Here is a 25,563-nt window from a genome sequence, read left to right as displayed (position 1 = left end):
AAATGCATTATAAGATCTTTATAAAATATATAGAACTTTTACACTTGTATCTAATAAGGTATGCCTCTGTTTATTCAGATTTAAACTAATTTTTTTATAAGAAATCATATTTTTAGTTAATTCTTTTTTTTTAAACCAGGAAATTAAAGCAGCTGCTCTAAGGACTTTGACTTCTATCATACATTTGGATCGCAACCCTAAGTAAGTATTTAATATTCCATATTTCAACATCATACACTAAATGGTTCATGTTTTATTATAAATTTGTGTTATATTTGACATATCATAGTTCATTCTCTCACAAAAAATCCATTTTTTAGATTTTGATTTCCTATAAAAGTTATACAATTATCATTTATGAAACATTGAAACATATACTTTGAATAATTGAATGTGTTACATAGGCATACAAGATACATTCTTACGATAGGATAGGATAAATACGTTATGTTAAAATACTTTAAATTAAATCTTTAAAATACGTTATCTCTAAATTTTTGTGAAAAATTAGATGAAAATTATTTTTACCTAAGAGAAGAGAGGACCTATCCTTACTCGCCAACATAAATTTAGAAGATACGCGCGCACCAACGACGTGGCCAATTCGTACTGAGCTGTTGTCTCATTAAGAATTTATTCTGCCGAACACTCGTGCAGTAGGATAAAGATAATTTTTTAATATCATTAAGGTTAGATAAAAATATCTCTTTAGACATAAACTGGAAAAATGATTTTTTGCACCATAAATACGGTATAAGAATCTCTTCTTGCATCCGTTGTTTTTGTTATTTGAGGAAAATGACAGAAGCTACAGACATATGACTGATTTAAAATAAAGATTCACTAGATTTTCCAAAGTATATCTGTGTTAAATATGGTAACACGGTTCTTCAGTCTGTTTCTGTAGATTGCTAAGAGATGCACACATTTTTAAGTTAAAAGGGGAAAAAATTTCACTAATTTTTACTTAATATCTAGCTTTTTTAAAAACGTTATTTACGTATTTTTTTCATTTTCTATCGAATTCAATGCTTTATTTTTGATTGAAATGTTTATTCTCCCCAATATAATGTTTTAAAATTAATTTTAAAATAAAATACTGATAGTATTCAAAATGTTTGCATGTTTATTGATCCAATAATGTATTACATTAAAGCAGTGATACTTTTTTAGAACCTTCTTCTAGTTATTATGCAGTAAATGGTAGAAGTGAGTTTCCAATTTTCTTTAGAAGAAAAAAAAATCTGTTACTTTTTTTACTTTTTCCCGAAGTTCCTTCAATGAATCTTATAATCAAATAATATTTCATGTGTAGTACATTTCTGCATATGACTCAATTTTAAACATTAAAAGTTTACTGTAAATGTAGGTAAAAATCGAGCAATTTAAAAAAAAAATTATTCAAACTTTTCATGTTTTGTATATGTGTAATTTTAGGTTTTTATTATATGCACATTTTTATAAAATGTGATATGTTGTTGTTTTTCAGATTAAATGCTATAATAGATGCAACAGGAGCTGCTTCTTATCATGGATTTTTGCCGGTGCTTGTGAGGAATTGCATTCAGTCTTTAACAGGTTGAATATTTAAGAAATTCTGTCAAAATATTAATTTATATTTGATTATAATTCTGTAACTGCTCTAATATTCCATTCTTTTCGTTATAACAAAAATATCACCAAGTTTATTATTGGCTTAGCCTTTCAAATTCATCAAAATACTTGATTTGTAAATGTAATAATTATCGTTTTATTTGAAGAAAACTGTTTATTGGTTTATTGGATGCTTTTTTTTTTTTTTTTTAAAGTGAAATGATTTTGGTTTGAGGAATCTAGGTCACTTTTGGGAAGAAAATCCAAATTAAACAGTTTTCTCATTGATGATAATTTTATCTAAGTATTATATCCAAATATACCATTAATATTTATATCTTGATATTATGTCTAATATTTGTATTTAAATACTTATACTTTTGTTTTCTTGGGGGCTTGCAGGATGTCAATCGATCAAGAATGGTCAGGGAATTCTGAGAAATCGGGAAAAAGTCAAGGTACTTTATGTTAAAGCTGGGATTTTTTAATATGTAATATAATTTTGGCAGTTATGTGGATAAAAGGAAGATGCTTTTTAAATGTTCAATTTATTTTACCACAGGAGGCATAATTTTTGCATAAGAACAAAGGCGCGATGCGTACATTTGCACCAAAAGACAATAGTGAAAGTTCAGAATTTTCTCTCTTTATTCAGAGACTCTGATAGGGATTTCTGTCCCACATGTCGACTTAGGCTAGGGAATCTTGTGTGTCTTTGAGAAATATGCGTAGGTATTAAGGATTTTTATTCCTTCCCTCGGAGCGTGAGAAATTGCAACAATGATCAGTTTTCTAGAGCACGTGTTGGAAATAATTGAATTAAAAAATGAGATTTGGATCAAATGCAGATTAAAAGATATCTTATGTATACATATGTAATGTAATGCAATATAATGTAATGATGGAGATCGAGGCTGGTTGACACCAATTTTGATTGCGAATTTTTCTTATTTTTTGGTAATGAGTAAACAGCTGATATGTGTTCCAACACATTCTTGCATCCTTTGGCTAATATAAAATAGTAGTAATGGCAATTTCGTTGAAAAAAGACAAGAGAACAATATTGAGTTGAATAATCTAACTCCACCAGTGTCAACTTGCCCCGAGCCCGGGGTACGTTAGCACGATACCCGGGGCATTTTGGCATTATTTATTCGTTCTTTTCTTAATTATATCTGTAGGCACCTATCTGAAAAAGAAATAAAAATTTAATTAATATAATATTTATAATATAATAATTATAAATAAATATTATAATACAATATTTTTTAATTAGGAATTTTTGTTGAACTAAAGTTTAAATAATTCAATTCAGCTAAAAATTGCATATTCCCCCCCTTTTTTTTTCTTTTCTTTTTTATTTAGGAACATTTAACAAAGGTACAAGGAACTGAGGTAGATTTCAAATTGCAAAAATAACATTTTTTTTCTTCTCTTTGTTGACCCAATGTCCAGAGACAGTAGCAGAACCATTTTTATATCAACTCTTGAGAAAATTACAGTTTCAGTCATTCTGGGAAGAGAGCCGGTCTTTTCTATAAAGGGGCTTGGATACTAAAAACCATTTGGGGCCCTAAATGTTTTGTAAAGTAAAGTTAAAAAAAAAAAGTCAGAGCTTATTCTAATATTGCATATTTATTTAATGCATGATTTTGTTTTTTGTTATTAATTGCTTCAGAATAATTACAATTTCATTTTTGTGAGATTAATATAGCAAGTGCATTTATGGATTCTGCACACATGCTTGACCAAAGACAATTCTTTATTAATTTTAATTTGCTGAATGAGCGCTCGCCACTTTTTGTAATAACTGGCAATGTAAAGAAAAGTTTAAACACTGTTAATACATATAGAAAAAATTCATTATAATTATTTAGTTATTTTTCCGTATGTCTTGTGTGTTATTTACCTCCCTTTTATTCGAAATCCTATTCCGTAGCAAACTAATTTCTTGGATTAGGTTTTCAGCCACATCTGGTTTAAAACTTTACAAAGTTTTTGGTACATCTTTTTAAGTCATTTTTCCAAAAATTTTATATCGATGATTTATTTGAAATATTTTTAAATCTATTTTCTATCTGTACAATAACAGTTTCAATTATAGTGTTAAAAAATAACGTATAAATTTCTGTACCGGGTTTTGTATAACTTCATCTTCTGCTAATTCGGAATATATATATATATATATTTCTCTGGAGAATGTTCTGAAATATTCAAACTGCGTACAGTCACTTTTGCTTCGTCTGCAAATGTGTTAAATTTTGATCATAATTTTTGGATTACAATTTTTATTTTATTGACTAAATTATATTAAATCCATCAAGATCAATTATTTTTGATTGAAATATTTTGTTGATAGTGTTAATTTCGTAAAAATTGGAAACCACACTGTTAAACATAAAATAATTTTCATTTCTTGTATTGAGTCCAGTAGATTTTTTAGATTCAGGTACCGCTGTGTATAAAATTCTTCTGTAGCATTACAGGTTTGTTCAAACTGTGAATACGTTGCTTTAATCGAATTTATTTTAGCTTCCCGACGAGTGTCGCATAATTATTTAAGACTAATATTTAAATATTTTTTTGTGGAATTCATCTTTTTTGCAAATGCATTAAATAAGCAATATTAACAATGCAGTATTCAAAATTCTATTTTTCAATTTTTTTCAATCAATGTATTTTTATTCTGTTTGGTCTATTAGCACAGTGTCGTATTCATTTAATAAATCGATTAAACTTCTTGAATGTTAGCTTTTTTAAAAAAAAAAATCCAGAGGGACATTTCCTTGGAATGGACATGATTAGATCTAACAATATTAAATATTTTATAACACGTTGCACACTTGCTCTAGACTATAATATTTATGTAAATTTCATTTACTTCCAAATGCGTTGACTTTTACTTTAAAATTCTTTCTCAATTCTTTTCATCCCACTATTATTGTTCAGAACAATATCTTAGTTCTTAATCATCTTACCCCCCCCCCCACCTCAATCGTGGGGCCCCGGTATCCGCCGCATCCCTCAGATGTTCGGCCCTGACTGGGGAAAATAAATGTGTCCATCAGTTTAGAACTTTACTTGAGGAAACACATCTTTCATTTCGACACAAAAATTTTCCACACGAAAAATTTTGAAATTTTTTTCATCCTTAATTAACAGTTTCTATAATACAAAATCATTAACCTCTGTATTTCGCTCCCCTCTGTAAAATCACAAATTGATATCAAAATCGTATTCAACACCTATTCTTTTTTTATTCACAGAATGCAAGTTTGTCTCCTAAATTTCATTTTCTTCTTCGGCCTTGGGGCTTTTGCCCCATTTCATTATTTTAGCTTGCCTTCTTCGTTTCTATTGTGTAAGACTTTTATCTTGATTTTCACTGTTTTAATCTCTTTATTGCAACAGCTTTTTCTGTCTGAAGTGCATTCTTCACGGGAGTATCTGTCAAATAAGCAGGCCTAGTGCTAAGGGCTCGGCTTCGGAACCGGAGGGCTTCAGGTTCGAAATTCGATTCCACCGAGAATCCGTCGTGTAAGCGGGTCAGGTGCACGTTAAATCCGTCGGAGCCAAACGTAGTCTCGATTGTGTGGTGTGGAAGTTTGAAGAGGGGGTGTTAGCTGAGGTGTCCTCCTCGCCATCTGACCGGTGTTCAAAATTCTGAGGTCCGTCCCAAAGTAGCCCTAGTGTTGCTTTAAAACGGGACCTTATTATAATTCTACTCAACTGTCAAAATAGCAGCCTGCCTTTTCTTTCGTCCTTTTCTCGCTCCTTGTCTTTGCCAATCTTTGGTAATTGTCACAGTTCTTCCAAAGATGAAACAGTATATGGGATCAAAACTTCAGGACCTGGAGATAGTAAAACCTGTAGCAGTTTAGTGTCATTTCTTTCACGCTCTTCTGCGGAAGTTTCTTCCGGTTTAGTAAGCATCAAATTAGAATAAATTAAATCTAAAATCGATGAATCGCTCCGAGATGCATTAGATGTGGCTTGAAGACGGTCTGTTGCGTAACTGGGAAGAAATTTCCGAGTTGTGAAATATGTCTGGTTTCAGTGGACTTATTCCAGCAGGTGCAAAGCAATCTGTTATATTGCTCTCGGTGGTAGCAGCCAGTAGGAAAGCAATCGCAACGATACATGGGATATCGTAAATCGTCATTGTTTTGGAAGAATTGTTTCTGTGCTATGAATCACATTCAGTGTTCACGTATTTTTTTAGCGGCCATACACACTGCTGTTTCGAGGTTGCAGCCTATAGCTGCAAAGAGGTGGAAAACTCAACACCACAACCCTGTTCGATTTCAAGCAATTGAATGCTGAAATCTAAATGAGGGAGCCATGATTAGCCAATAGCACTGATGCCAATCTTCCCTTTGTCGACTTCGGACACAGGATGAAATGTTCAGCATAAAATACTGCTCCTTCATACATCTTGATGGATCGCAACTCCAGCGCTGTGTCTAGGTGTTCCATTGAGGAAGTGATCCCTGAAATGCATATGCGGAAAAATGTCAAGAGGACTGGTCTTGTTTTCTGTAGCAGATACAGCAACAACTAAAATGTCAAGAATTCCTCTTTCCGCAGAAATCATTTTGCCAATCCCCGCGGAGCTACCACCGGGTCAGATTTTTGAACAGTTGAGGTCCCTGTCTCACAGGGCCGGCCATCTAGCTGGTGCGACGATTGCTGTGCACCGGGCCCTGCGATTTTGGGGCCTCAGCATGACCAAGAATTAGAATAATGTTCTGAACAGTAAAAGCTCTCACACATACTGAGAGTATGCATACTAATTTGTTTTCATGTAGCTGGCTAAGCATCTTCTGACGCCGTTAGGAAATGACGTCTATAACACAATTAAAGACGATATAAAAGCAGCCATGTACTATAATAACCAAATGGATTGTATTTCTGATATTTCCCAGAAGGAACAAACTTTAATCCTAATTAGGTAGGAAAGTTTGGAAGAGAAAAGATTAACTATAAATGAATCACATATAAGATTACTGACATCAATAAAAATGGACGTGACTGAAGAAGGACTAGCAAAAGCTTTATTGAAAAGATTAAGTGAGCTTTACTTAAATATTATGAATTGTAGAAGGCTGGCAAACGACAAGGGTAGTAACGTGAAAGGGAAATAGTCTAGAATAATTGCTCTAAATCCTCATGCAATTTATATGCCTTGCCTATTATACTTTATTGTAACATATTGATTATATTGCTTATTTCTGCATCTGCAAAAAGATAGGAAATTCTACAAAAGTATTTAAACAATTAAAAACATTGTTAAACCATAAACTCTTAAACCTTTATGGGACAACCGTTGGGAAGCCAAAATGGATTCGGTTAAAGCAGTTTATACACAGTTTGAACGAATTTATAATACTCTAGAAGAATTTATTAATGTAAGAACCGAATAATACAGCGGCATCCGAAGTTAAAAGCCTGTTGGATTCCATACAAGAAATACTATTTATTTTATTTTTAAAAGTATGGTTAGCAATATTTTCCAATATCAACAATATCAATAAACTATTTAAACAAAAACAATTATTCTCGATTCGGCTTTTAATTTAGTCAATAAAATTAAAACTGTGTTTCAAGATTTTTTCAAACACTTTGTAAAGTTTTATTTTAAAGATGTAGATGAAAACCTAATCCAGGAAATTGATTTGGTACTGAATTTGATTTTGAATGAAAATATAACTAATGCACAAGACATATTGTAATACATACTAAATAATAATTATAATAAGTTATTTTGAAATGTATTAACTGTGTTAAAACTTTTCTTTACGTTTACAGTTACTACAGCAAGTGCTGAGAGTTCTTTCAGGAAATTAAAATGAATAAAGATTCATCTTCGTTCAAGCATGTGTGCAAAGATGTTCTGGGAGAAATAACGGCTAACAAAACCAATCTTCAGGTTTCTTTTCAAGCAATGAAGCACTTCAATATCTGCTAACTACATTGATCACATTCTCTGTGGCCTCTATGTCTTTTACTTTATCATCACTCCGTGTTGCGTTAGCTCTTCGCTTTGTTGTACCTCTTCAATTGAACTTTAGAAATCTTAATCTGAACATGGATTGAATTGCATCACTAAACTGCTCTGTAACTGCTAACTCTCTGACACTTCAGTTTGTTTTTGTGCACGCTCTTGTGTTTGTTGATGAAATTTCTAGCTTTCTTCATCTAGGATATCCTTTTTTGGCTATAAATCCATACCTCTTACTTCTTTCAAGTTTCAAGTGATTCAAAACTCATTATCCCCTGACTCATTATGCCCCATCATCTGACGTTTGTTTTACATATTCTGTAAGATCTGCTTCCTCCTGCAAGCTGAAAATTTGTGTTAGCCGATAGCTGAAAGTCTAAAAAATAGGCTCCCTCGGTTTCTGAAGAGTTTTGGCATGAGCGTTTTAGGAGGGAACTCAAGGGTATCCCACACTTTTCAGCCGTTTTTGAATATGACAATTCTTTGATATATCGCTTTTACTGATAAAACAATGATGTCCATGACAGCGGGGTCGTTGTTCAGCTTGTCGTCCTCTTTCTGTTTCGAATCATGGCGTTAAAAAAATATATATATTTACAAGTAAATCGTCGACATAATTTAAAACACAACTTGCCTGACATGGTGCCAACATGCCATTTTTATTTTTATACTATTTTTCTGTCAGAAATATTAAATTGGCTAAAAGACGTATTTTTACGAATACTTTCATAAACATCAATATACTAAAAGTAACACGCAGTAATCTTCATTGCTAATATTGTCTACTCTAGGAGGAAGTCGAGTGGTAAATAGTTATTTTTCTATGCAAAAAGTAACAATTTGATCTCTAGTGTTTGTAGATCCATAAGAAACAGTCTAAAAACTTTTGAACGCATGATGTCATTCTTCCTATTTATTCTATTCTTACTTCTAATGCCATCTAGTGGCTTTTCAATGCGCTATTAGCCGAGTGCAGTTGCCCCTGGTTCCTAATTTAATTTTAAATTAGTATCCTTTTTATCTAAATTTAACCCATATTAACTTAATTCTAGAATGTTATCTTATCTAATTCTAACATACGCTCTAGAAAATTGATGACTTTTGCATTTCCCACTCTCAGAGCGAAGGGATAAAAATCCATAATGTTTACGACATTGTATTAAAGATTCCTAAGATTTCTTTTCCAAAGTTTACACGTGTCAAAGAAATTCTTGTCAAATCTCATAGTAAAATCACTTTGCGCTTATATCGATGTGTAAACTAATGTCATTTTAAATCGCAGTGGTGGATTTTAACAATTTGAGGCCACAAGAACTAAATTATTCTGAGGCCCCCTTCTACATAAATTGTAAATATTAGAAAGTAATATGAACAACTTATTTGCGCTTTTAAATTTATTTTATTTCGTAAATTTATTTTATTTACGTAATATTTATTATATCAAATTAATAAATGGGATGTACATTACAGTGTCCGAGCATTCAAATTTTGAAACTAAAAAATTATTCTTGACAAATACATCAATTTAGTTTATTTATTTAAATTTCTAAAAAAAAAGTTCAAATTCTGGGCGTAGCATGTATAAAACTTAATTTTATTACGACACGTAGTTTTCCCTTTCGTCTATGTACAAATCTTCCATACTACCATCTTCGATTTTTTTTTCTCTCATTTGCCTTCATTTCATAATTATCAAGCATTTCTAGTAATATAAATATATTGGTCCAAGTTTTTCCACTTTTCATTGCATCACGAATTCTCCCATCAGACATCTATTCTTTACCTATATATCAACCACTTTTAAAGACTGATAAAGACTAAAAATCACGAAACAAAATAATAATAATAACTGTGCATTTTTATAAAGATCCATGATTGCAGCAATATAGAAATACTAAGATTATTACTTTAAAATTATGATTAATCTGATCTTACATGGTTATGCCAAGATCTACAGCAGTCAATTCAAAAAGATTAAAAATGAATTAGAAAATTTAAAACTGACCATCCTTACAGTTACAAAACTAGCATCAATATGTTATTTGGACTATAGTTTTAACATCGCATAATTTAGAAGAAATATTTAGAAATATAGCGAATCGCAAACATTTCGAGACTTGGAAATTTTAGATAAGCTAACAAAGCTTTCACCTGCAAAATTTTAAATAATATAGTTAAAAATTACATTTCATGCCAATTTAAGGTTATTATTGTCTTATTTACAATCTATTTCACTCTTGTTACTAAACTAATTTTTCTAAAATAGTAATTTTTAAAAGACTCACTGGAATTTAATTTATTATTAAGAGAAAGAGTTAATGTGTATCAAATACATGCTTAATGAATAAATATCTAACTGATTTATTCCAAAACCATAGTTTTAATGACCATGTGGAGAAAACTGCTTTGAAATCCAACTTAAACTGAATTTCTTTTCCTTATTATAAATTTCATGATAGTCGAATGCTGTTTTTTTATTTTATCATGGACATTTATTAATAATTTATACTTGCTGAACTTTCTTAGAAATATTTAAAAAATAATAGTGTTTAAATAAATATTGAATACAACAAAGCGGATTAAATAAGAATTTTGATCACCTGTTTTAAAGCAGATCTAACTGTGAAAGTTGCTGTATTTTTCAACTACTTGCAACTACTTCAATTGAAAAAAAAAAAAAAAAATTCGTCTTTGTTCTTGCTCCCGTCTTGCACCATTGGTAACAATTAGAGATAATTGACCAATAGGAGTTGAAGGGATAGAGTGATATAAAGACAACTGCATTTTTCTCGGACATAAATTTTTGAGGGTCAGCCAACATGTAACCCCCTTTTTCAAAGATGTGAAGGCATTATCAGATTACAAGACCCTTCCAGTTAGTAAATTTGCCGCAGTGTACAAAGAAGAAATCACTCAACCTTAGCTTCATTCACTGTCAGTGCTTTTGAATATTAAAAAAATTTTATTCGTGACGTGCGTATATTTTACTTAGGAGGACGGACACACAGGGAAGTCAGAACTATATATTTTTCTAGCTTTATATAGCTTTATTAAATTAAAATTTAAAAGATTAATTAAAATAAAGAATTACATTTTGCAACATAATGATATATTTGTGTGTGTGTGATATTTTTAAATCTAAATTAAACCCTAATTAATTATTATTATTAACTTCCTTCTAAAATGTTCTATTTCCTGATTCAATTCCACCTTTTTTTCATTTAATTAATGGTACGCGAGCTCTGTAAAAGTACTTTAGTCCGCACTTTCACACGCTCGCAAGTGAAGGAATAAAAATCTGCCAGTCTAAACAAATTCTTTTAAAGGATATCTAAATTTCCCTTACCTAAATCGACACATGTAAAGAAATCCCTATCAGAATCTCATAGTTTATAAACACCGGGGATAAATATTTGGCGTTTTTTTTTTTTTTAACACTCTGCTGCTCTTGTATCGCTAGTGAATGGGCGTCATTTGTCCACGCTTCTTGTAATTAAATTATGCCTCCCGGAATAAAATAAAACCGAAATTTAAAAATTCTAAGTGTCTCCTCTCTCTTTGGTCACGACTCTGCCTCAGAAATATTTTTTTTTACATCACACACACACACACACACACACACACACACACACACACACACACACACATATATATATATATATATATATATATATATATATATATATATATATATATAATAGAGAGAGAGAGACAACAACAAAAAGATGAAAAAAACTCCCAAGCTTTTTTTGGGGGGGGGGGCAATGAACTGTTCGCTTTAAATTTTAAGACAGCGACAGTTGTTAAATTTTTCGAAACAATCTAAGATTTGAATATTGTAAATATAAACGCGTCATACATAACACAAACTTGTTACACACAACATGTATTGATTATAACACGTCTACATTTAATGAGACTAATATTTTAAAGATGTTCATCATTGAAATGTAATTCGCTAGATGAAACATTTATTTAGGCACCTCATATCAAAATACTATTTGCAGAAAAAGAAAGTGTTATTTTTTTCATTGTTTTATCTATGTTGAAAATAAATCCTAAGAATAATGTCTTTTGACCTCAATGTCTTTAACGTTTTTTTGTTAAGTGCGATTTCAGAAAATTTCATCTGGGAGAATTCAGATAGTTATGTATCCTTGATTTACTATGGAAATTTTTAAATAAGAAAATATGAATATTTTCTGTCATTTAAAAATAGCAAATTAATAAGAAAATGCTAAGCCATAAAATTAAAATTATCATTTCATTTTTTATTTTGTTATAAATCACGTTTCATTTTTTTAAAAATTAACACATACAGAAAATTTAAAAGTATTCTCCTTGAATCATTCAAAAATGGTAGTGGGTAAATATTTGATAGCCGAGAAATTTTTTTTTTAATTTTTAAAAACTGCATTTGTTTGTCTCTCTATTTTTTCGAACGTCGGACAATGTGTTTCAGACACGAAAAAATGAATTTTGTGTTATCAATATTCAGTTATTTTAAAGTAAATGTAAATTATAGACCTAATGTTATTTTCCTGGCTATTGTAAATAAATATTATGCCAGAATACCTTTTTGTGAAATTGTGAAGTGTTAGACGTAATGCGTTGCCAACAGACACAATAATATGTTTTATTATTTAATGGTTGGGTTTTAAAAAAAAAAGAACTTTTATATTATATTTTATACACTTTTATATTATATTTTATACACTTTTATTTATATTTTATACACTTTTTATAAAATCAGGGGGATACTAGTATTTTAAAGGGTTTATTTCTGTTTCATGTGATTTGTTTAAATGTGAAATGATAAAACTTGTTTCATGTTTCCATTATTCCATTTTTTAATATTTTACTGAAATGCTTCAGACGAATAAATAAAATACTAGGAAATGTCAATATATTATAATTTATTATAATTAAGAATTAAAACTTTTGTCTGTCGCTAGATTCTTGACAGTTATTTTTTTCTTTCTTTCAGAACCAGAATCGGAAGCATTTCCACTACCTTTTGCTACAGCTCTGTTCTCATTTTTGTACCATCTTGCCAGCTATGAAAGTGGTAATGCAAAATGTTTACTGAATGAAACTGTTTTAATTAATATACATTCTTAAATGAGTGCAGACATTCCTAAAAATTTATCGCAAAATATCAAAAGCTTATTGAGTTAATATTGTAATTGGTCTTCTGAAGTTGTGAATATTTTGCAGTGGGAAAAAGTATATAGTGTGTTGAAAACCGAAGCAAATTTGGAATGCTGAGGATATTAATATTCTTGTCAATTATAATGTTTTCTTATGTCGAACATAATTCATTTCAGTGTCATTAGTGTTCAACAAACACAAACCTTGTTTATAATTTTGCTTAAAAATTTTATCTGTTAGTCTTTGGATTGTAGTATAATTTAATAGCTACATTATAATTGACAAGAGTTAACTTTTCATGTGTATGTTCTTTTATTTGCAGCTGTTTTAGTACTGTTATGTCAATTTTTAATTCTAATGCAGGCATGTAAAAAGTTACAATTAGAACTTTGGAGTATTCAAAGCTTGTTATAATTATCTTACTTGCCTACTATATTCTCTTATTTGTTGAGTTATGCATGTTGTTAGTATTTTTTTCCTCCCTTCTCGTGGAATTATGTACTCTTCTTCTTTGCTATTACTCTTATTACATGCATTATATATTCAATTTTTGAATATTTTTTTTCGTATTCAACATCTTGAAATTTGTTCTTTAGGTGGTGATGCTCTTGTTTCTTGTGGTATGATGGAAGCTTTACTTAAGGTGATCAACTGGCACAGTACAGAAACAGAACATATAACTGTAAGCAAATGAATTACTTCTAAATTATGTTTTCGTTGGATTAAATTTGTAACTTTTTAAAAATAATTTTAAAATTATTTTTAAAACGCTAATTTTTAAAAATTGACTGAAACAGGGGGGAATATTGGGAAAATATTCATGACTAATATTTTTAAAAATTTTTTTATGAATGTTTTATAAAGTGATCTTTTATTTTGAAATTCTAATTTTAATAATATTATTGACTTATTGGTAATCTCAACATTTGCAAATGTTTTTAATATTTTTTAACCAATTTTATGTTGTATCCTGTTTTTCAGTTTGTTACAAGAGCAGTGCGTGTCATTGATTTAATTACAAATTTAGATATGCAAGCATTTCAGACTCATGGAGGACTTGCTAGTTTTATTCAGCGGTTAGAGGTCTGTTTGAATTTTTATATAAATATTAATATTTCCTTTATTGTTTATTGCTAATGTTTCTTTTAAAAAGCATTTCAAAGAATCATTATTGAGATATTGTATAAAATAATTTTAGGTTGAAGTGAATGTGTGTCGGCAAGATCAACCCTTTGTTATCAATCCTAAGTTAAATGAAACAGTTGCTGTAGGATCTCCTTATTCCAAGTCATTAACATCACCATCTGATTTTCAAGGTGATATGGATATAGACTCGTCTCCTCATAATAGGTATAATTGGCTTGCTCTTTTTTTACAAAATAGCGTTAATTAACAATAATAGTCGTTTCAGATTTTTTTTTTTTTTTTTTTTTTTGATATGCGGCAGTTTTAGATAGGTTTCCTTTTCATTTCATTTTTAAATTTTTCTCAATTCTCTTGTTTCAATAAATACACTGTTTCTTTCAGGGAGAGGATTGTTCTGGATTTTTTTTTATTTGTTGCCATTTTAATTCTTCTGTTTTAAAACAAACTTTTATAGTGTATTGTCATTTCTTCCTTTTTATAATATTTGCCTGATGCTACTGAATGTAATACCACTAAACAAATCGATATTGTTAATTAATAATTTCATTAATAATTGATATTTAGAAAAATGAAAATTGAAGTAAAATATCTTGTTGGTTCTTAAAAAAATTATAAGTCTGTATTCTAATTAGGAATTTAGGTGTTTCAGTTTGAATTTTTTTTTCATTGAAACATTAATATATATTGCGTTTTCTAGATTGTGTTTAGTATTTTATTTGCGATACTCCTGCAAAAAAATGTGTCTAGTTGTGTATTATTTAAGAATTTCAGTAACCTTATAAATTTAACAACATGGCAGTATATTGAAATTGGTTAGAATTGAAGAAAACTTTTATTTTTTAATATTTTCTTGATATACAATATATACGATATGCATGCGGTAATTAAATTAATTCAATTTAATATAATAATTTAATTAAGTTAGTTATAATTAATAATTTTAATTTAAGTACAGCAATTATTTCAGTTCTGATAATTAAATTATAATTTGGTTACTTCAATGAATATGAAATTTAACTTTGTATACGAAAGATTTTTACTATATGCGATGACTAGATAAATAATCCATTTTCTTTTGAAATAATTTGCGATTCTTTAGTTCCAGAACAACAGAGAGTGACAATGATGTGGCCAGTGATACCTGCGAATCTTGTTTAAACATTGAAACTGAAGATTCAACCAGGCATTTAGATGTGAAGAAAGGTATTATTGCTGTTCTAAGTATTTAATATGGAAATTTCTTTTCTGTTGTGAAATATCAGATGTAATTATTGCAATTTGAAAAAATAAAAGAAATATGATACATTTTGGCATTTCTTGGGAACTGTTATTTGAAATATATTGTGTTGTTGAAAGTTATATGCACAAAGAATTGTGTATTTAAATTGACTTTTATTTGTATGCATAATTTTTTTAAAAACAAGTATTAAGATTTTTTCCTTTCTTTAGGAGTTCAATGCTTTCCTCAGAGAGCTGCCCTTTTGAAATCAATGCTCAACTTTCTTAAAAAATCAATTCAAGATCCAGCATTTGCTGATAATATTAGACACTGTAAGTTTCCTATATTTAAATGTCTCATTTGTTTGTGTAATTATTTATGATTAATATTGAAGTTAAACATCACAATGAATAATAGCAATATCTGTATTCCTTGGAATTAGAATTTTCAGTATCCTTTCATACTTGATTAGTTACTAAAAGTTGATTTAGATATTGAAGGTTTGTTCTCAATGGATGGATTAAACTTGGATTTTTATTTTAAAATTTTTTTTCTTAAGATTTTAAGGATTTAGGTTTTTCTCTAATGCTATAATTGTAATGCATTCTTATTTTCTAATATGAATTAATTTTGATAAAATAAGTCAAATAATATAATTTGAAATAAGTCAAAAATCTGTACTTAAAATAATAGTAGTTAAGTTAATGGAGTAAATTAAAAGATATATTGTTGGCTGAATAATAACATGATATATTTCATTTTTTTTTTCAAATTCATTTTCAAAATTCCCTAATTATGAAATCAAGATGAAATTTGACAAATATTTGAATTGATTATTATTTAATTGATTAAAAATTATGTACATTGCTACAAATGTCACAGAATATGTCATGATTTAGAATTTTAAATCTGATAATTTAGTTTTTAATTTTTGAAAATAAGGAAAGATGATTTTAAAATATTTTGTTTGTACTTTAGCAGTTAATTTTGTAAAAAATAAAATCATATTTGTTACAATAATTTCCAGTTGGGTATTGTCTTTTAAACTCATACAACATTGCATCTTAATTGGACAACATAGCATTTATAAAGAAATTACATGAATAATATTGATAAGGTGTTTCATATATTATATATATTTCTCTGCTGTTAAGTGTTTGATAATAAAATTTTGATTCTATATCAATGTAGTATATTATGGGTATACTGTAGAAACTATCTATTTTATATTGATAATTTGATATCATAAATTTTAAGAGTTAAACGCCTAGTTATTAAATATGTGAAAAAAAATAGCTTTCATTTTCGGAAATTATTAAATTCTTAAAAGTAATGTTTATTTCATTTTCAGTAATGGATGGAAGTCTACCTAATTCTCTGAAGCACATTATAAGCAATGCTGAATATTATGGTCCATCTTTATTTCTATTAGGTATTGTATTGATTTTATGTTGTGAAGAATCAATGTTTATTTTCATGTGTCTCTCAGATTTATTCTTGCTCCGATTTATGTTGAACTAGTTATTCTCATTATCAATGAAAGGTTTAAGTTCCTTTAGAAAATTTTAAATGCTCCATTATGAATGAGATGCCTTAAAATGTTCATACTGTGCAAATAATTCACACAAATTTACATAGTCATTTTAATTTGCAGTTCATTGACCAATTTTAAATTTTTAAAAAATAACAAAAATGTAATTATATTTTTGCCTACTAGTTGATAATTAAGTCCTAAATGTTTAAAGTAGACTGTTTGAACATTTGTTAAATATATTTAATTAAGAATCTTTTTAGATGTTTTCATATAATGCCTTCAACGAGTTCAAAGTTTCATGCAAGTTGTCACTTCTGATGATTTAAAAAACTTTTCCCGTCTACTCTTTAGATCTTTTTTCACAATTTCATTCTGGTTGTAATAAAATCAATTTAGTCAATTGATTTGTAAATATTTTTGAGAAGGTGATTAGAATGGCCAAGTTCATTAGTGGTAAGAAATTAATTTAATATGTGATTGGATGTATTTTATGAAGATGCCTATTGTATTCTATTAATAATGAATGGTGGACATGGCAACCAGAGGGCTGTCATTGATAAAATTATACAGGGTGTCTATAAATGATGGACCCGATTTTAAAAAATCATATTTTCAAAAGTTCTCGACGGAATAAAATAATTAATACTTAAAAATAACGAGAAAAGCACGAAGTTTTTTTTTGTTACCAACAGATAGTTTTTTTAACCTTATAAATGTTCGGTATGGGACCCTTTTGTCACACGGCATACGTCCAATCGATAATCTAGTTCATTCCACACATTTTGTAACATGTTTCTGGTAATGTTTTGTAATGTTGCAGAAATGCGTTGTTTCAATTCTGGGAGTGTTGGCTGTACGAAAACACGCTTTCACGTAACCCCATAGAAAGAAATCGCATGGGGTTAGGTCAGGAGATCTTGGTGGCCATGTTAATAACGTTAAATCATCGTCACCCTCACGGCCTATCCATCTTTGTGGAAGCACATTGTTTAAGTAACTACGAACCGTCAAAGATCAATGAGGAGGTGCTCCATCTTGTTGGAAGATAAAATCGGGACTGTCCTCAAGCAGTTGCGGAAATAACCAAATTTCCAGCATGTCGAGATAATTGTCACCTGTGACAGTTTTTTCATCGAAGAAAAAAGGCCCATAAATTTTTTCACATGACATTGCACAGAAAACGTTTACTTTGGGTGAATCTCTTATAAACTGTTGAAATTGATGAGGATTTTCACTTCCCCACACTCTCACATTGTGACGATTAACATGTCCTGATAAATGGAATGTCAATTCATCTGAAAATACCAATTTTTTGGCAAAATTTGGATTTTGTAATTCCATTAGCATGCGTTCACAAAAGTCTAACCGACACACTTTATCATTCTCTGTTATTTGTTGCAACAACTGTAAACGATACGGTTTAAACTGTAATTTTGTACGCAAAACTTTCCATACCGATTGATGTGGCAATCCTAATTCTCGGCCGGCAACTCTCGTCGACTTCCGCGGGCTGCGAACAAAACTCTCCCTCACCTTCTCCACTGCGTCGTTCGTAAGGCTTGGCCGGCCGCTGCTTTTCTTTTTGCACAAGCAACCTGTTTCTTTAAACTGCTTGTATCATCGCAAAATGCTTTTGTTAGTTGGTGATTCTTTACCGTATTGAATTCTAAAAGCAGGTTGAACAGTAGTAGTCGAAAAAACCCTTGCGTACTCCAACACACAAAAACTCTTCTCACTCAATGTCGCCATTTTGGGCTTCTTACTCTCAGCGATCGTAAATGTGCTGTCATCTGTTAGTAACAAAAAAAACTTCGTGCTTTTCTCTTTATTTTTACGCATTAATTATTTTATTCCGTCGAGAACTTTTGAAAATATGATTTTTTAAAATCGGGTCCATCATTTATAGACACCCTGTATAGTAGAGAGAAATTTCTCGTTACGAATTTAAATTTTTATCTTTTTTCAGTTTGTTTGAAACCGCTGTAATTTTTTGTTTCCTTTTAGCTACGGATGTTGTTACTGTTTATGTTTTTCAAGAACCACTTTTGCTTCCTCCCCTTCAAGTTAATGGGTTGACTGATGTTGTACTTCATGCCCTGTTAATAAAAGAGGTAAAAGATTTTTAGTATAGTAATGATGATCTAAATTTTTTTTTTTCCCCATTTCAGTTGTTTCTTTGAAGTATTTTCACCTGTTGAAGTGTATAGTGTGTGTGTGTGTGTGTAAATCATCTCTAATATTATTACAAATACCTGTGACTGATACCGATCTACAGAACAAATAGTTGAACCTAGAGTTATCAATTTTCCCCAGATATATGCTTTGGAAAATTGAAATGTGCACCTTGTAGCTTGGTTTTAAAATTGTCACTTCAAAAGCTTTTTTCAATTTAAGGCAGGAGGATTTGTCTTTCAAATAATATTGTTTTAAATATTGTATGTTTAGTCTAATTTTTTAAATTATTGATTTCCGCGATCAAGATCTTCCTAGAAGAAAGTTTCACGTATTTCACATGCGAAATATATTCGGGGAAAAAATGGCCGTAGAGAAGAGGTGAACAATTTTATAGAGGACATTTGTTGATTCACTCACTATTGGAAAACTCATGTGAATTTTTTTATTAATTTATCTTATGATATTAAATTTCATAACATTCGGCGTTTTGTGATATTTTATATTAAGCCTTTAGTTTTGATTGGAATTGTCAAGCTGATCCAATTTTTCAAAAAGTTGATTTGGAGAAAGAACTATGAATAGAATAGAACAGATGATGAAGTATTAAAGTAGTATAAATAGTGTAAATAGTATAAATAGCCCATGCAAATGTTTCATAATGGTATTAATATATAAATATTTTGTGTTTTTGCATGATTATCTTTTAAATTACTTTCCAATATTGGCTCAAACTATAAATTTTTTAAGTTGCTTACATAATTTTAATGGAAATTAAATTGAATTTCAAATAATTTCAGTAATGCATCGAGTAATTTAATGGTGGTGAATAATTACATTCATTTATAGTTTTGCTATCAACAGATTTTATTTACTTACTTTTAACATTGAAGTGTGAATTGTATCCCTGAAAATTCTGTTTTTGACTTTCAGTGTTTGAAAATAATTGTATTTCGATTTTGGAATGAATTCGATTTCATCTAAAAGTTTTTAACGTTTTATTTGGTTTAGGATATTTTGTTCTTTGACTCTTCATTTTTTTAATTGTCTTGCGGTAAAATAATTGTTCAATTGAAACTTCAAAACATAATTAAAATTACTTTAATGGATAGGTTTTATTTCAAGTTATTAGTATTTAGTACAACAATAATGACTACTACAAATAACTGCATTAATGAATTTTTTTTTAATAATTAGATGGGAGAACTAGCTGATCACTAGAAACAACTAGTATTTTTATACATTAACATCATATCACATCAAGTGCAAAATCCAAGTGCTAATGTTATAATGTTTCTTTGTTTATTGAGTAAAAATTTTTAAGTTGTGAAAGGAATTGGGATATACTGAGTAGTTGCATTAATTTAAGATTGATATATTTTTCATTCAGTTCATTTTTTTTTCTCAAAAAAATATTTCTTACTTTACAATCTGGAATTATACTATTGCTTAGCTTTTCTTTTCTTTCTTTTTAAATGAAATCCAGTTTAAAAGAGACAAGCTGAAATCATAATTCAGACTATTTGAATTCAATTAAAACATACGGCTGGAGAAATGAAGAGCTCGAATGACAGCACTTTCAAGAAACTCGAGAACGTTGATCTACCAATAATATTTTATTTACAAATATTACAGATTTTATACAGAAGAGAATTCAGTTTAATTTAGTCCTTTTTTTTAATATTGAATTATGGATATTTTATATAGAATGCTTTAGGCATAGTTATTCCAAACCGGTAGGTTTCATTTAGATGCTTAATCAGTTTCTTTTATTTTTAGAAGTAATTACTTGCTTTTAGATTTTCTGTTGTTGTTGTTGAAAGGAGAAGCTATTTATCTTGCTCATTTATGATACAGGTGCCTGCCACAAGGGAAGTTTTGGCATCACTACCAAATGTATTTAGTGCTCTGTGTCTAAATGCTCCGGGTCTCCAGTCTTTTGTAGCCTGTAAACCCTTTGAGAAACTTTTTAGGGTTCTGGTATCGCCTGAATATTTACCTGCCATGCGTAGGCGGCGTAGTTCTGATCCTATTGGTGATGCTGCTAGCAACTTAGGAAATGCAATGGATGAATTGATGCGACATCAGCCCAGTTTGAGAACTGATGCAACAGCTGCTATAATTAAGGTGGGTTTTTTTCTATCTATCTATATATTTTTTGTATTATGAAACAAAAGAAATTTTTGTTTTGGAAATCTCCTAATTCTTGCCAATGATTTTTTATTGTATTTATTTTTATTAGCTATTGGAAGAGTTATGTGCTATGGGAAGAGATCCTAGATATATTTGTTCTCGTCCTACCGCCAAACCAGAAGTTGTTACTGCTGCTGTGACCAGAATTGCAAATGTTTCAAATGATGCTGGTTCATCAGATGAAGAAGAAGAAGATGATGATGACACTGGAAGTACCCCTGTTCAAGGACCTTTACCTAAAACTCAGAATGATAGAAACAATGGAATAGATTCAAATGGTACAAATTCCTCTAAGACTGCTGTGCCTTTAGTTGATTACATTTTGAATGTGGTAAGTATTTTCTGGATTTTTGCTAATTTCTGAATTTTCTTTTTATATATAATAGGTTCAAATGGTATTACTCGATTTTCTGTAGAATTTTGATATTTTTGCGAAGTGGATTAAAAATTTCAATTTTTGAAGATGAATATGTCTTGAATATCTTCCTGTTATTCCAATACCTATTTAGAATTGATGGAATGTTTTTTAAACACTGCTAAACTAATCGTAGTTTTCGCCAAAATTGAAATAACTCGCAACAGATTTCCATGTTATAAGAATCTATTTTGAAGTTGCATCATATTTGTTGATCGATTTTTTTTTATTGAAACAAAATCTTCCATGTATAAAGAAAACATTTCGTTTCTCCTATGCCTCTTAAGTTTTCTCAGTATGTTTGGTTTGTGTTAGTTAAGAATAAAATGTCATTATAGTCTGTATAAATATAAGAGGCATTTCAAGTTCAGCTTTTCTACTTCCTCACATTGGCAGTGATATGGAAGGCAGTAGCGAAACTCTTTTTTTAAACAGCCGTTAAAGAGTTTTGATGCTTTCCACTTTGTTGGTGGGTACGTTTGTACTCTTGCTATTTATTCTCGATTATAAGTTATATTATCATCTGTGCTATCATGAATAGCCCTGATATCAGGTAAAAGAATTTTTTCCAGAATGCAGAAAGTATCTGCCTAAATGTGTGGATTTTCCTACAGAAAAATACAGCTAATATAATTGCACATGTTGAAATTTAAATAATAATCCAGTTTCCAAATCGCCCCTAATCCTCGAATAAAACCTATTATATGACATATGACGATTTTGACAAAAGCGTCATATGCCACACTATACAAGAGTATTATGACAGAGATGAATACCCAACTGTGGTAGTTTGTTGAATAGAAAAAAATTCTGTATGTGCAAAATCATAGTGGATAATTTTGAAAACTAGGGGTTTTTCTTAAAAAAAGTATGATGGATGTAAATTTTTAATGGAAAGCATCGACATTGTTTCTCGCATGAGGTTTTTGAGGAAAATGCAGTGTGAGAAACAATTCTTTACCCGGTCAGTAGATATATCTTTAGGAAATTTGGGTAAATGCTAATAATTCACCCAAATTTAATTTTTTAGCAAAGTCTCACTTGCCAAGGAAGCTTAAGAATTCCGTTGCGGAAAGTCTTTATTTTGTCCGTACAACTTGCATTTCAATGCAGTAGTCAGTTGCCTATGACGAAAATATTAATAGTGAAGTTTTTAAAAGGCGGTTTTTGGATTTACGAAGAGGATTGGACAAGCCATCAGTAATTATTCTGGACAGTGTGAGCTATCATTCTGCTTATGCAGAAAAATTCCTTCTGCAAAGACATTCTGACATTTCTTCTGAACAAAAACATTCCTTATAACGCCACCTAAACCTGACAGAAATATCGAAAATTGCATGGGAATTTTCAATATTTAGGGGGGAGGGGAAGTACTGAGTATTTGAGCTGCTTAATCAGATAGCATACAAAATGCTCCCTGAACTTTCTTCCCTCTGTATCACTGCCAGTGCAACGCAATAGAACTTGGCTAGACACATGTGAAAGGTGAAATTAAAAATAAAATTAAAATTTTCAAAATAAAGATGTTAGGAAATTGCTCGATGAGGCGTTGTTAAACGTTGCAGTGTATGACTGAAAAAAAATGTAAAACATGCAGAGAAATTAAAAGTAGAGGAGTTAAATCTGGTGCAAGAGACGATGCAATCGAAAGCAATTTACAAGATGACAGTGGGAGCAGTTTCACTGAAAGCGAAAATAAGGATTTTATGTTGAGAACTTGTAAATTAGATATTTTTTATGTGTATAATCCTTTTATTTCTTTCAGAATGAAACATGCTAAAATATACCCTGATAATGATAATTGTATCTGAAATTATGTGTAATTGTTTTTTTAAATATATGAATTTCTAAAACTTGTGCACTATTAAAAGTATATTTATTTAACTGTTGTTAGTCTTTGCAAGATTTTCTTAAAAATTCATGATCTTATTTCTGCATAATAGAGTAATTATTTCTGCATCTATTGAGCCTGTTTAGATGTAAAGATGTAGATGTTTAGATGTAAATAATTATGTTTGTAACGATAATATATAGATTTCTAATTGTAAAATTTATAGTGTTTTTTGAAAAAGTGCGACAAAAATAGGTTTAATATACAAAGCCAAGCACTTTTTATTACAAGTACAAAGTAAAAATTTCTTTACTGCAGAAAATATCTGAAGATTTTACATTTGAATAAAATTGTTTGCTTATTTTGCCATTTTAATATATAACTATAAAAGTATTTATGTTTAATTATTTATAAATTTTATTAAACATCATAGAATACATCATGATTGCTGGTATAGTTCAGTATCATCGGCTTTCAAGTAATAGCTAGAACATGAAACTTTTTGTTTCCTATTGAAACTTCTAATTGAAATATACTGTGGGGGGAACAGCAAGATTAATTGAAACCATGTTAATAGAGAAGGGGAAAGTATGGAAGAGTGGAATAATCCTGTGACCTTGAAACGAATATTTTATCTGCTCGAATTATAATGCTTGGTACTCAGTCTATGGCTAAAACAATCATATTGCTTTATTAAACGATTCTGTAATCATATTCTGTTTCACCCCTTCAGGACTAGTGAGTGGTGAACGAAGCACTCTCACAAGACCGAATGCTTCGAAATGGAGCGTCACCACGTGACCACGCAATTTTCTCAGTTAAGCTTAATTTTACAAAAATATTCATATAAAATCATTATTTTAATGTAATGACATGAAGTAACATTTGTAATATACTACTGCTTATAAAGACTATAACATTAAAGGAAATGGATGAAATAAGCAAAACACTCAACTTTTAACTATACCCACAAAAACGGATATTATACGCATGAAAACAAAGTTATAAATACAAAAATTGTATAATATTTCACTCTCGCCCCCCCCCCCCCCCCCCAACATCAGTAATCTGAACGCCTGAGTCCCTTTAAATCACTCGTGCACTTTTAGAGAGCCATTTGTTTATACCAATAAATCTTATCAAATGTAGAAACGCCGAACAGTAATTAATGCCTACTCACATATGAAGGGCAAATGCCATTCAATTAGATTGTTAAGTATTTTACTCTTTTCGTAATGGAAAGGCAAAATAGAATTTATCAAAAACTTACAAAATATTATGTAGCAAACTCTTCTCTATTCCCTCTTATCTCCCCTTAACTGCAAACAACTCTATTCTCCCTACATAAACCAATAAGCATTCCATCCGTTCACCACTCAGCCAAAATATAAACAAAAACCCACTGCAAAATAAATCATGGCCCTTTAAATGCCCAATCCTTTCGAAAGAGCCAAACACGTTTTGTTTTTTGGTAGTGATGCCAATGTTTAAATACCCGGATCGAGTAAAAATTTAACCAGAAAGAAAACCGTATATTGAAGTTCAACACTCTGTGAGACGTATTTCAAAATTATTACTGACTTCAACCACAATCTAGTGTTGTTTAAAAATTAAAATGAAACGTCCCAAATAAAAATCATACCTGCGTGATTGTGGGCTGATAAGAGATGGAAAGGCTCGTCTCATATGATACCTCGGGCCGGTAAGGGAGAATCACTTGATCACATATGTGATCATGGTATGAAATAATTGGGTATGATTATGGGTATGAAACAATTTTGAAATTAAGTTAAAGGCAGTGTTTTCTATCCAAATCATATCCTACATTTTCAGGTTGGCCATCCGACCGGGAATCATCAGTGAATTACGGGAGGTTGAAAAAAATCAGGGAAAAACTTCAAATTTTCTTTGTTAAATGTGTAATCTTTATCGAACATGATAATTCGCTGGTGTCTTTTCATAAGTAGAATGAAACTTTGTTGGCAACTATCATCAAAGAAAATCAATTTTACTGATAGTCCGTTTTAGAATATGGAACCACCATAACTAATTTATTGCATATATGTATAAATGTATAATATTTTTGCTGAAAGTTTCATTTTCTCCCAGAACGACAAGTTATCGACATAATTAACGAAATTGGTTGTGCGCACTGTGGGAAAAGGCAGCCTATCCCAGCTCCTGCTACTATTATGATTTTAAGCTTTAATGGACTCTTTTATTTAAAAAGATATATATGGAGCTATTTCTCCCATTTTCTTCCTTCGAACGTCAAATCGATCATACCAAGTATTACGAGTATTGAATT

At 30.1% G+C, this 25,563-nt stretch overlaps 1 protein-coding gene across 5 annotated transcripts in view; it reads left to right on the top strand.

Annotated features, from left to right (window-relative positions):
* Positions 1–25,563, top strand: part of LOC129961102 (E3 ubiquitin-protein ligase HUWE1-like) — a 254,804-nt gene that overhangs the window by 43,735 nt on the left and 185,506 nt on the right. For all 5 annotated transcript variants that reach the window (XM_056074928.1, XM_056074930.1, XM_056074931.1 and 2 more), the window contains exons 13-24: positions 140–201; positions 1,490–1,578; positions 12,582–12,662; positions 13,342–13,427; positions 13,727–13,828; positions 13,944–14,095; positions 14,991–15,094; positions 15,341–15,442; positions 16,462–16,542; positions 18,649–18,755; positions 20,674–20,943; positions 21,059–21,340. In XM_056074928.1, coding sequence (XP_055930903.1) covers positions 140–201; positions 1,490–1,578; positions 12,582–12,662; positions 13,342–13,427; positions 13,727–13,828; positions 13,944–14,095; positions 14,991–15,094; positions 15,341–15,442; positions 16,462–16,542; positions 18,649–18,755; positions 20,674–20,943; positions 21,059–21,340 — 1,518 coding nt within the window. The remainder of the gene's footprint in view (positions 1–139; positions 202–1,489; positions 1,579–12,581; positions 12,663–13,341; positions 13,428–13,726; positions 13,829–13,943; positions 14,096–14,990; positions 15,095–15,340; positions 15,443–16,461; positions 16,543–18,648; positions 18,756–20,673; positions 20,944–21,058; positions 21,341–25,563) is intronic.

Source organism: Argiope bruennichi, chromosome X2, assembly GCF_947563725.1.
Source record: "Argiope bruennichi chromosome X2, qqArgBrue1.1, whole genome shotgun sequence".
Taxonomy (NCBI): domain Eukaryota; kingdom Metazoa; phylum Arthropoda; class Arachnida; order Araneae; family Araneidae; genus Argiope; species Argiope bruennichi.
Note: the sequence above shows the minus strand (reverse complement) of the source record. Positions and strands in the feature narration are given on the sequence as shown.